Genomic DNA, 13,098 nt, shown 5'->3' with positions numbered 1-13,098 from the left:
AGATGCCTATTTCTAGGTCTGGCCCATAAAAGTCTCTCACATGTGCTTTTCCATGTCTTTTCCTTTTAAGGTGGCTAGAATGGAGGCAACTTCAGAGAGACTGAGAACATCATTTAGTTTATCATAATTTCAAGCCTATGAAAAATATTAACAAAATTAAATTGAAATACATCTGTCACATCACTTTTTATAAAATATTCCATAGAATCTAATCAACATGGTGACCTGATACTCACCAGTATCGATTATATTTTTTAAAACCCAAGTAAACCATTCTTAAGCAAACAGAAATTTACATTATTCCCTTTCCTCTGTGAATTTGTATTTAATTCTCTACCCTCTAAAACTTTTATTCTAGTGTCACATTTTTATGCTTGAAATACGTTTAGAATTCTCTGAAACAAAAAGATGTATATAAATTGAAATTTTTAAAACCTTATTTCCTATTACCCTTTTTGTACAGGTCTAAGTATTAAATAATTTTGTCTGTATCAACAAGAGCCAAACTATAGAGACAACCCAAATGTCCATCGACTGACGAATGGGTAAAGAAGATGTGGTATATATACACAATAGAATATTACTCAGTCATCAAAACGAATGAAATCTTGCCATTTGCAACAACATGGATGTAGCTAGAATGTATTATGCTAAGCGAAATAACTCAATCAGAGGAAAGACAAATATCATATGACCTCTCTCATGTGTGGAGTTTCAGAAACAAAACAGATGAACATATGGGAAGCGGATGAAGAAAGAGAAGAAAGGGAAACAAACTACCACAAGAGACTCTTGGTGATAGAGAACTGAGGGTTGATGGAGGGAGGTGGATGGGGGATGGGCTACACAGATGGATGATGGGGATTAAGGAGGGCACTTGTGATTGAGAATTGGGTGTTGCATGTAAGTGATGAATCAGAGAATTCTACTTCTGAAACCAATAGTATTTATATATTACATATATTTATTATATATATTTATATACATTAACTAATTAAACATCTTGTCTGGATTGAGTTAATAATTACTGTATATACTTAATCAAAGCATCACAAATATATTATAAATTGTGATTATTACAAATAAAAAAGATTTTACTGGGATGCATCTCTTATTCAGATGGATGACAGGACTCATTACTTCCTGTATCCACGGCTGAATATTGCATATGGCGAGAGTAAGAGCTCAACACCAATTCTACTCCTATTTTTGTTATAAACACTGAAAAACATCATTTTCACAAATAAGTATACATGAACAAAAGAATATTTACTATAATACTATACATTAATATTCTGAACACCTCTTGAATTTTATACCAAAACTTAAATTGTATTCTACCTTCAAAAATTATTCTTGGTGATCTGAAAACTCATGTAGGTCCTCTTTTAATTTAGTAGAGAGAAAAAAACTGGAATCAATGTGAGTTACAACCAAAAAGTTTTAATAATCTGCAGTCATTTGCTTCTAGGACATATGTCAAAAATGTTTTTTTACCAAAATCTGTCAAATAATAGGTGCACAGGTCATGATCTCATGGTTGTGAGATCAAGCCCTGCATCAGGCTCTGCGCTGAGACTGCAGCCTGCTTGGGTCTCTCCACCCCACCCCTGCTCATGCTTTCTCTCCCTCAAAATAAATAAATAAACATTTAAAAAATTAAAAAAAAAATTTTTTAAGTTCCAGACAACCATTCCGATAACAAACTAAGAGGTAGAGTCAGAGATGACCTAGATGTTGCAACCATCAGATAAGTAACATGATTAATATGTTAATATGTTAGTAGACCTAATGGGAAAGACAACATGCAACGAACCATGGGGAACTGCAGCAGAAGAGACGGAAACTGGAAGAAAGAGTCAAATAGAAATGCTAGAGGTTAAAAAACACAATTACTAGAGATGAGGAAGTCCTTCAACTGGCCCAGTTAGTAAACTCCACACAAAGGAGAAAAGAATCAATGAATTTAAAGACATGTCGGTAGAAATTATTCAAACTGAAACACAAAATAAAGTAGGGAAGGATAAGTAGAACAGAGCATCTGAGCGCTGTGGAACTATATCAGTCTAACGTTTTTGAAACTAGAGTTCTAGAATGAGAAGAGGAGCACCTGCGTGGCTTATGTTGAGATTCCAACTCCTGATTTCAGCTCAGGTCATTATCTCAGTGATGAGATCAAGCTCTGTGCTGGGCTCCATGCTGAGCATGGAGCCTGCCTGAGATTCTCTCCCTCCCTCTCCCTTTGCCCCTCCCCTGCTTGTGCATTCTCTCTCTAAAAATAAAAAATTTAAAAAATAGAATGAGAAAAGAGAAAGAATGAAGCAGAAGAATGAGGTTCGAACTCACGAATCACCACAGATCATGACCTAAGCAGAAATCAAGAGTCAGACGCTCAACTGACTGAGCCACCCAGATGCCCCGTAAATCATACCGCGTTTCTGAAATAAACCCAAGTATTCCATGAAAAAAAATAGTACTTAAAGGTAAGAATAAGATTACAGGACAAAAGACACATTAAATGTCAGAAAGTAGAGGACAGCTTTGCTAAAATCTAAAGCAAGAAGAAAGTAAATCATGAAGAATCATGTTTTCATTGGTTTAGTGCTTATTTATATGTCTAATAAATACTTTGTAGAGAACTGAGGATTACTTTACAAAATAAATATAATGGAAGAAATACGTCCTATAATGAAGACAACTATAATATCAAATAAATTGAGAAAACACTAGACTTGCCTGACTTCCCTTAACAAACCTGGTAACATTAGTGTCAAAGATGGAGAAGAAAGTGAGAACGGTTTTCAAGATAGTAATGAGAGGAAGCAAGGAAAACATGTAGTCCCATCCCTCCACTGAAGGATCAGTGGCCTATGGTCTGAAGGAGTAAAAATGGCCATCATTTAAGAGGTCTGCTGGGGAAGCAGTATTGATAAGGAGAGCTGGGTATCTGTTAGAACAAGATAAAGGAACATTTAATGAACAGATTGAGGATTTAGGGGATTACTGTGATTATGAACCAGAGAGGGCACAACAGAAGTAGTTCAAGAGGTGGATAAGGTGAGAGCGAGTATAGAAGATACTGACAACCTTAAAGAGATTAGATGTGGGAGATAAAAGGTGATGTAGGAGTCTGCACCTTTGGATGGTACCCAAATCAAACAGGGATAAATAATGAGAGAAGTCTTGGCTATTCAAGGCAGATGGTGGTCGGATTCTTGAGTGTTGAAAGGTAGGGAAAGGTGGATACCTGGTGATTCCTTCTCACCACCTGTGATCAATGGGGGCAAAGCTTTACTTTTCACTCTTTTTCTTAAGTGACTTTCTTGACATTTGAAATTGTAGCCCAATAGCAATCTTGAAGTCATCTCCCCTTCCAGTTTTTTTTTTTTTTTTTGGTTTCTCCTACTACTACTTACCATTCCTTCTCTTTCATTGACTCCTTTTCTTCTATTAACTCTTAATATTTCTGTGGTTCAGTCCTGATTTCTTCTATCTCTACATACAACCTCATGATCCCTGGTTGATGTCATCAATATGCATAGTTTTAGTCACTGCCCATATTCAGTTTCCTAAAGGACATCTTTCTTTAGATAATCAATGAGTACTTGATGACAAACATCTCCAAGAAATAAACAACATCTCTTTGCCCAAACTGGTTATTCTCTCTGTATTTCCTTTCTAGTATAAGAGGATAATGGGATTTTTTTCTATTATTTCAAAATTTGGATGAAGTGAGACCTCCAAGGCTGAGAACTACAAATGATAAATCCCCACACACTAAAAACGAAGGGAAGACATCCATGGCAGACTTACTGAAAGACAGTGTCCCTATCATCCACCTCCTGCCTGTTGAAAATGAAACCAAACAGATTAGAAATAGAAGTAGGGGGACCTGAGCGGCTCAGTTGGTTAAGCATCCGACTTCAGCTCAGGTCATGATCTCACAGTTTGTGAGTTCAAGTCCAGTGTCAGGCTCTGTGCTGACAGCTCAGAGCCTGAAGCCTGCCTTCAAATTCTGTGTCTCCCTCTTTCTCTCCGCCCCTCCTCTGCTCACACTCGGTCTCTCTCTCAAAAACTGAGAGAGAGAGAGAGAGAGAGAGAGAGAGAGAGAGAGAAGTAAATTTATAAATGTAGAGAAGACTTCATACTTCGGAAAGAACAAAGGCCAGGGGTTCTCCAAGAAAACCTCTGGTGATGGACTAGGTGATAACTATAAGAAGGAAAAACTTGACATTTCAATTTTTGGCTAGCAACATACTCTAATAAAGAAACTTTTTTTTTGGTGATAAAGAAACTTTTTAAGCTTATCTTGGTCTAGCCACCAGAAATGAATGTAGTAAGAGATTTCTTGGGAGAACCTGACACATACCCGCAGGAGTTTAGGACATATGTGAACACAGAAACTGGTTCCAGCCTGGAGAATTCTGAACGCAAGAGTTTGGATGGAGCTGTCCAAATGGTAGAGCAAGGAAAAGGAGGACAGTAGTTAGTCAAGCTGCACTTCTACCATTGGGTTCTTCTATAGGTTTCTCATTAGCCAAACAGATGCTGCAGAAGGGCTAAAGCACCTTAATAGGCCAAAGACATGTGCCTCTGCTATAAGATACATTGCAGTACCAGGTTGTAGAGTAGACTAGAGGAGGTAAGAGACAGCCAGGAGAAAACTGCCGAAGATAGCCTGAGTGTGTACCACACTCTTGACAAAGAAGTGGGCAATGGGGACATATTCATGGGGACCTCCAAAATCTTTCCTAAAGGCACAACTGTAAAAGTCCACACTTGGACTCCTGCTACACTGGCAGCTAGATTACAACAGTCCCAGTCATAGAAGGCTTTGTCCTTTTTCTTCTAATCTTCCTTCCAATCAGAAGCCAAAAGCAAAAAGGGGGAGGAGGTAGAAAAGTGAAGAAAACAGATCACACTCCTCTTCTTCACTGTATAGTCCCTGAGTCATGATTAGATCCGAGTTGAGGGGAAAAGCTTTCAACCAGATTTAAGCTTCTGACTAGACTTTTCATACCTGCGAAATTAATCACCAAAATAAGACTTGTTCTTACAGTTAAAAATAACCCTTGTCAACATATAGAAGATCCAAGATGGTTTGACTAAAGTCAAGGATGAAAGAAAAATAAAGCTAGTTCCTATTTGTACGCAAATCAGATACAGCCCATACACCAGTCTTACTAGTCCACAGTGCCACCACCAACTACTGTTATTCAAGTCAGGAATCTAGGAGTCATCCTAGACTCTCCCCCTCCCTGAGACCCTGACAGCGAGATTATGTCTTAAACCTCTTTAACAAATCTCTTCTTCCCAAGCCTCTTAGCTTCTAGTCTAGCTCAGACCTAAGTACTATAGTAATCTAACTTAGTGATTCTCTACCCTGACCATTACTTAAAATTTTTTAAATATTAAAACTAGTATTAAAACTAATACCTAGGCCCTAGCTTAGAGACCCTCATTTATGGAGCCAGGTAGGACCCAGCCATAGGTTTTTTCAAAGGATCTCCAGGGTGTTTCAAAAGTTCATGCATGGATGAGAATCACTAACCTAACTGGTCTCTTCCACACTGTCTTTCATAAAGCCACAGGAATCATCTTTTTAAAAATGCAAATCTTGGAGCATCTGGTGGTTCAGTCAGTTGAATGTCTGACTCTTGATCATCTGGATCATGGGACTGAGCCCCAAGTCGGGCTCTGTGGAGCCTGCTTGAGATTCTTTATTTCCCTCTGCCCCTCTCCCTCCTTTGTGTGAGTGCTCCCCCTCTCTCCCTCTCTAAAAAAATAAAGAATAAAAAAAAATGCAATCTCATATTATCCTAGAGTAGTGGTTTTCAATCTAGGGTATCCATTAGAATCACATAGAGAGCTTTTTAAAAATCCTGATAACAGCCCAAACCCCAGACCAATTAAAACAGTCTTTAGGGCTACAAAGCAGGTATTCCCAGGTGATCCCAATATGCAGGCAAGGAAACCGCTGCTCTAGAAACAATGGTAAGCCACAGAAAGTCTTTTAGAACAATAAAATGCAAACTCCCCTGAAGATCATAAAACCTTCTATCTAACCTTAGTGCCCTCACCTCTTGCACTATCAAAGCAATGTAGTTCCCTCAAGGGTCCACACTTTGCCCCTTTTGTGTAAAGTATTACCTCAATCGAGATATTACCTCAAAGCAAGTATTACCTCTGTGGCTCGCCCATAGCTAAGACCCAAGTCACGTTTAAGGTTAGGACCTTTCAAGAACAGCCTTTGTATACACTGAACCCCATAAACAGAAGAGCTCATCAACCCACCTGGAACTGTCATGATTCTATAGGGCAATTTTTAATGTTTATGTCTAACTTCCCTGTTGAACTGCTTGAAATGAAAAACATGTCTTATTCATGCTTTTATCCCCAGTGCCTATCACTATGCATAGCACATAGTAAGCGCTGAAGTATCTACTGAATTCTTTCCATTTAAGTAAACAATTATTTTGTTATCATGCAGGTAGAATCCCACATTAATAAACTGTTGAGACATCATATTTATATATTATATTCAAGTCTCATTAAAACAGAAACCAACAGCTAGACTTTTAAAAAACGTGCAACAAACATTTGTTTGTTCTATTTATGAATAGTAGTAGTAAATAAGGAAAGGCCGTACAATGGTAGTAAGTTTCCAGAATCACAAAGGTGGCATCTTACAGAACAATGATGGTTAGCTTTCCACCTGAATATGTCCTTGAAGATATACCTTTTCAAAATGTTATGCTGGTATAATGACACCTGTGTGTTTTAGGAAGTGAGCTAAAGGCTACTTATTTGACCTAAGAGTAAAATGGTAAGTACTTTGCTACCTTAAAATAAAAAAACAAATTATGAAAAGCTTTCATTGCTTTGAATGAATTATACTTAAGTCTAAAAACTCTGAGAATCTGGTTACCAACATTTGATGGCAATTTCTAGTACTCTGGGTAATCTGTTATCCAGCAAAAACTCATATCTCCATGAATCCCAGGACAGTTTAACAGAAAACAGTATTTTATCAAAATAATAATAAAATTACATTTAACATCTTATATTCATATAGTCACTACATATGTGACTTCCCAAAGACAGCAATTTTGCACAAATATTAACTTGAGAACTAAACACATTATGTACCTCATTCAAAAGATTTTTGTTGTACCCACATTTACATGGGTCATGGAAATCATCTTAGCATGCAAAATATTACTAGCTTACAATGTGTTTAGAGTAAGGTTTCTTTCCTTGATTACTAAATTAATCTAGTATTTGATGAAAGCCTATTACTTGTTTGGGAATATGTTAAAATTGAAGTATCTAAAGTGACTAGTAAGAACACAAAAGCATTAACCACAACACTTGAGCATTTGTGGCTAATTTTTTTTTTTTACCTTATTTGGCGATTTCAAAGGTGAGATGGCTATTTTATTTGGTGTCTGTGTTGTAGAATTTAAAGTTGATCCAATAACACCACTTTCAGATATTGTTATGGTCTTTGATGGAGTCCCGGGAGTAGACTGTGAAAGAACCCTACCTGCAAATGAGAGGCAGCAGATCAGTTTGACTTTTTTCAATAATAATATAACATGTATGTGATGATGATCTACACCCACAAGGACCGCAGTCTATATGTTCACTACCTCATATGTATCCAGGCATGAACTTAAACACTCAAGTGAGACCCTAATGAACTAAGGTGAAACTAGTCAGAAGGAAACAAAACAATGCTTCCTAGTAACACTTAGTATCTTAATACCACTTTATGTGAAAACACTTCTCATGTTCTCATCAATCCTGCTACGTTACATTTATCGGAAAATAGGCTCAGGCCAACTGTGAAACAGGCCCTGTGTAACACAGTTTCTGAAAGTCAGGCGTCAAATCCAAGTCCCAAAAATTAATCTCTGTACTGTACTATAGCTTTTTACTCTGAACTTAAATCATTCAGCATACAACCCATATCTATAAAAGTTATTAGACTAACCTGAACACTGTCGGATTTAATACTATCTGTTTTTAGACTGCCAAAAGGAAAACAAAAAGTTCTTCTGGACAGATTCCAACAGGAATACGGGAATACTGTGTTCCCTTCTGGACAGTACCCTTCAGGAAAAACACAGAAAAATGCCAGGTGTCTGGATGACTTAGAAAAGTGGGAATCACATCACAGTGATTTGAAATATTAGGATTTTATCCGAGTCAAGAAAGGAATACAAAGACATGACACATCTCCAAATTCTTGAAAGACTGTGTGACAGCTGTTAGTGCCATTCACCATGTATTCTGGTTGTCTCCCATTCTGGGCACATGAGTGAACTGCATTCCCTACCCCCCTCTCACCCCATTCCTGCTGATTAGGTTAGGGCCACATGACAAGTTCTAACTGATGAACTATGAGTAGAGGTGATGCGTGTCATTTCTGGGCCAGAACATTTACTGCTGATGCAAGACCTTCCAAAGCTCTCTTTTACTCTACCACACATGGGATGGTGGTTCCTCTGTCAGCTAGAGTCCTCGTGAGACTATAAGAGCCCCTTTCAAATCCACAATGGATATGTGATCTTATCAAGTAGGAATAATAAGTTAAAAAAAATTTTTTTAACTTCTGAGATTTAGAGATTGTTTATTATGGCAGGAAAACCACAATTATCTTGACTGATCCAGGCTGTCAAGTTGAAGGACTCGAGCCACTCTGTATCACATCGGATGCATAGCATAGATGCACAGAAACAAGTTCCAGTTCAGCACCAGAAAAGAACTTCTAACAAAAATTTCCACTTGAAAAGATTGTTTCACAAGTGAGTTTTTAGTCACTGAAGGTGTTCCAAGCAGACATTGTATAATCAAATTTACTGGCTGAAGAGGGAATTCAAGCACCCAATGAGAAGAAGTAGATAACTACATTATCTCTAAAATAACCTCTTAGACGGTATGATTTAACTTATAAATGTATCTAGAGACGAAAGAGAGAGGGAAAGGGAGAAAGAGAGAGAAAGAAAAAAGAAACGAATTTCTCTTTAGATGAAAACAGAGAACTAACTAGCACTTAAGAGCTTCTGTATTATTTTTTCCAATGCCACAGCATACAATTTCTTTTTTAAAATCAAGTTTACCTGACATTTATGAATTTTTAAAAGATTTTAAATTTATTTGTAGTACACAGTTACATTTAATTTCATTGTAATAGTCATTAACAAATTTCAGTTGAGGGTTGATTTTTTTTTAACCTGAATAACATCATAACTAAATATGTCAATTCTATATAAACTAAATAATCTATAAATCTATATCAAATGGTTTTAGGCTACCCTGAAGTGCTGAGCCTGCATGAAGTAAAATGTTTGCCTGTTGTAGTTTCCAAAACTAATACCTGTGGGATAAACCTGAAGCTCCAAAAATGGTTATGTTAAGAAAATAAATTATTGGAGCACCTGGGTAGCTCAGTTGGTCAAGCATCTGACTCAATTTGGGTTCAGGTCATGGTCTCATGGTTCAAGGAATCAAGCCCCACAATGGGGTCTGCACTAACAGTGAAGAGCCTGCTTCGGATTCTCTCTCCCCTCTCTCTCTCTGCCCTTTCCCCCACCCCACTCAAAATAAATAAACATTAAAAATAAAAGAAAATAAACTACCAATAAGGATACAGTTTCATAAAACGCTCATCATTTATGGTTATTACTATAATTTATTTGTTTGGCATTATATAAGTTCAGAAAAAAATTTCATAAACTGTTAATACAGAAAATCATCAATTTCTAAAAATAACTAATCCAGAAAAGGCCACTTAAAATGGATTCACTTAAAACAGGGACAAAAATTTCCCTGTATATTACAAACTAAGACTAAATCCTTTAGTGGTTTTTTTTTTTTGCTTGTATTTAACAAAACTCCAATTTATAATTAAAACTACAGTAACTCTTATTTTTAAAAAATTTTTTAAAGTTTGATTTATTTCTGAGAGAGAGAGAAAGAGACAGTGTGAGCAGGGGAGGGCCAGAGAGAGAGGGAGACACAGAATCTGAAACAGGCTCCAGGCTCTGGGCTGGCTGTCAGCACAAAGCCCAACGTGGGGCTCGACCCCACGAACCGTGAGATCATGACCTGAGCCAAAGTCAGACGCTTAACTGACTGAGCAACCCAAGCGTCCCAAACTACAGTAACTCTTAAGATGAACTGTTAAGTCTGGGAGAAAGAGGATTCTTCTGAAATTTGTATGTCAGATTCTGTTTCAATGGGCGCAACTTGATCATACTGAAGGTAATCTCTGCTAAGCCAAAATATTTTAGGGTTTTATCAATTTTCCCCAAGAACCCTCTATACTCGTTAAAATTCAAGTTATTCTTTTTAAAAAAAATTTTTTTGAGAGAGCGTAAGGGCAGAAAGAGAGGGGGGGGGGGAGAGAGAGAGAGAGAGAGAGAGAGACCAACCCACAGGTGCAGAGAGAGAAAGCGCAGAGCCCAGAGCAGGGCTTGAGCTCATGAACCATAGGATCATGACCTGAGCCAAAGTCGGATGCTTAACCGATTGAGACACCCAGGAGCCCCTCAAGGTTATTCTTTTTGAGGTGCTTGCTTATTTTTCATCCAGATAGCATCTTTTCCAATTATCTAATTTCCAAATCCCTATTTATCCTTAGCTCTACAAACACATTCAACCAAGTATGCAAGTTCTACAACTTGTTCTTGAGGTCAGTTTGCAAGGCATTTACACTAATTCTGTAAGAGATTAATTTATTAGTGAATATTTTCACATTGATAAAGCTTGCTCCATTGTAGTAACCTTGTACCTCAGGAGCTCTGATAACAAGGACCTCATTAGACTGTCTCCAAAGCCTTCTGAGGTGTCTGGTATCAACATTTTATAGAAGATGATGATAATTATTTACCCGAGATCACAGACAAAATCAACATAAGACCTATGAAGAAAACCCAAGTTTCCCACCACACTGCTTCCATGACATACATGGTCATTCAAAATACACATTCACTGAACCACATCTACATGCCAGAAACTATACCAAGTCTGGAAAGAGAGATAAACAAGGTAAAAGAACTACCATTAATGTGGTACATACACACAATGGAATATTATTCAGCCTAAAAAAAACCTCTTACATGCTACAACACAGATGAACTAGGAGGACATTAAGCTGAATGAAATAAGACAATTATAAAAGGATACCTACTGTATGATTCCACTTATATGAGAAATGTAGAGCAGTCAAATTGACAGACTCAAAAAGTCTCTGTTGAGAGTTGGGAAGGAGGGAGGAATGGGGAGTTATTGTTCAATAAGTGTAGAGATTCTGTTTTGCGAGATGAAAAAAGTTCTGAAGATGGATGGTGGTGATGGTGGTACAGCAGTGTAAATATACTTAATGCCACTGAATAGTCCACTTAAAAACTATTAAAATATTGGGGCGCCTGGGTGGCTTAGTCGGTTAAGCGTCCGACTTTCGCTTGGGTCATGATCTCACGGTTCGTGGGTTCAAGCCCCGCGTCGGGCTCTGTGCTGACTGCCAGCTCAGAGCCTGGAGCCTGTTTCAGTCTGTGACTCCCTCTCTCTCTGACCCTCCCCTGTTCACGCTGTCTCTCTCTCTCTCTCCTAGAAATAAATAAAAAATGTTAAAAAAAAAAAAACTATTAAAATATTATGTATGTTATACCACAATTTATGTATGGATTTTTATTACAAAATTCTTAAAATATAAATTAATTTTTAAGAGTTTTTTTGTTTTGGTTTGGTTTTCTAAGAGGGGTGGGGGAGAGAGAGCGTGAGCAGGGGAGAAGGGCAGAGAGAGAATTTTAAGCAGGCTCCACACTCAACAAGGAGCCGATGTGGGGCTTGATCCCATGACCCTGGGATCATGACGAGAGCTACAATCAAGAGTTGGCCGCTCAACCAACTGAGCCGCCCCAGTGCCCTAATATAAATTAACTTTTAAAAATCACATGACAAACCAAACAAAGCAAAAAAACTATCACTAAGAAAAATTATAAATGTAGTAGGGGAGACAGCCAAGAAAGCCAAGTATTATAACATAGTATGACTAACAGAAATGTTAAAAATCAGTATAAAATTTAATAGAAGTCTAATTAAAGTTAAGAATTTGGTAGGTATAATTACGTTCTATGGGAATACATAGGAGATGATCAGGGGAAGAGTATGGCAAAGAAAGGCATTTTAGATAAAAGGAATGCCAAGATCCTAAATCCTGAGAGAACATGGTCTATTTGGTAATATCTTAAAATAAGTTAAATTAAATGAAAACGAAAAACGTATGTATTCGATCATAAACGCCTTTAATGTTAAAAAAAAACACTGGCATCTGAATTCAAATCTGACAGACTGAAGCCAAGAAACTCGTAAGAAATGGATATGGCCAAGAAAATCTTAAGGGTGTGACAAGATCAGATCTGCATTTTAAAAAAATCACTTATACACAAACTTAAGTTTATCTTGACTGTAAGACAGAAAAAGATATCCATCTTTAATGAAAAGCCCAAAAGTCATTTAAAAACAATCTAAATGTACTTCAAAAAGTCAATAGCTGCAATATAAAGATTACAGAACGTCCTTGTGGTAAAAGAATTCAACACGAGAGCTACTTCAGCAGTTTAAAATTTGGCTTCTAAGAAGTTAAAAGGCTATATAATGAACTAGTTGACAGTGGAAACACTCTCTCCAAACTGAACTCAATGCCAACAATTCTAATGAAATTTAATAGAAGTCTATCTATACCTTTTGGTAGGGGCCAAAAAGTCTGCCTTAAAAGGTGAAACTATGACTAATGTGCAAACACATTATATAAATGACCCAAAGACCCAAGCAATGATACCATTATAGTCAAATGTGAAAGGTGAAATTTTGGCATTGACCAAATGTTCACTTAGACACATCTGCAAACACCACAGTTGTTTAGCATACAATTTTCCCACATAATTAAAAAATTTAAGGGACTCTCTCAAACTCAGAAATAGTAAAAAACACTGCATTGAGACATTCCTCTTGGTTAACCCCCTCTATCAAAACCTCCCAAAAAACTCCCAGGGGAATGGTGGGGTCCCTTTTTCATCAATACATCCA

General features: G+C 37.2%; 1 protein-coding gene across 7 annotated transcripts in view; it reads right to left on the bottom strand.

The window, feature by feature from the left end:
• The window catches only part of LIN54 (lin-54 DREAM MuvB core complex component), a 65,227-nt gene that overhangs the window by 31,926 nt on the left and 20,203 nt on the right, over positions 1-13,098 (bottom strand). For 6 of the 7 annotated variants that reach the window (XM_039253974.1, XM_039253978.1, XM_039253973.1 and 3 more), the window contains exon 4: positions 7,404-7,546. The exons of the other annotated variant lie outside the window; for it this stretch is intronic. In XM_039253974.1, the coding sequence (XP_039109905.1) occupies positions 7,404-7,546 (143 nt within the window). The remainder of the gene's footprint in view (positions 1-7,403; positions 7,547-13,098) is intronic. 7 annotated transcript variants of the gene reach the window in all.

The sequence above is a fragment of the Hyaena hyaena genome, unplaced genomic scaffold (assembly GCF_003009895.1).
Source record: "Hyaena hyaena isolate Hyena2069 unplaced genomic scaffold, ASM300989v1 scaffold_469, whole genome shotgun sequence".
Classification (NCBI taxonomy): Eukaryota; Metazoa; Chordata; class Mammalia; order Carnivora; family Hyaenidae; genus Hyaena; species Hyaena hyaena.
This window is presented reverse-complemented; position numbering and strand designations above follow the sequence as displayed.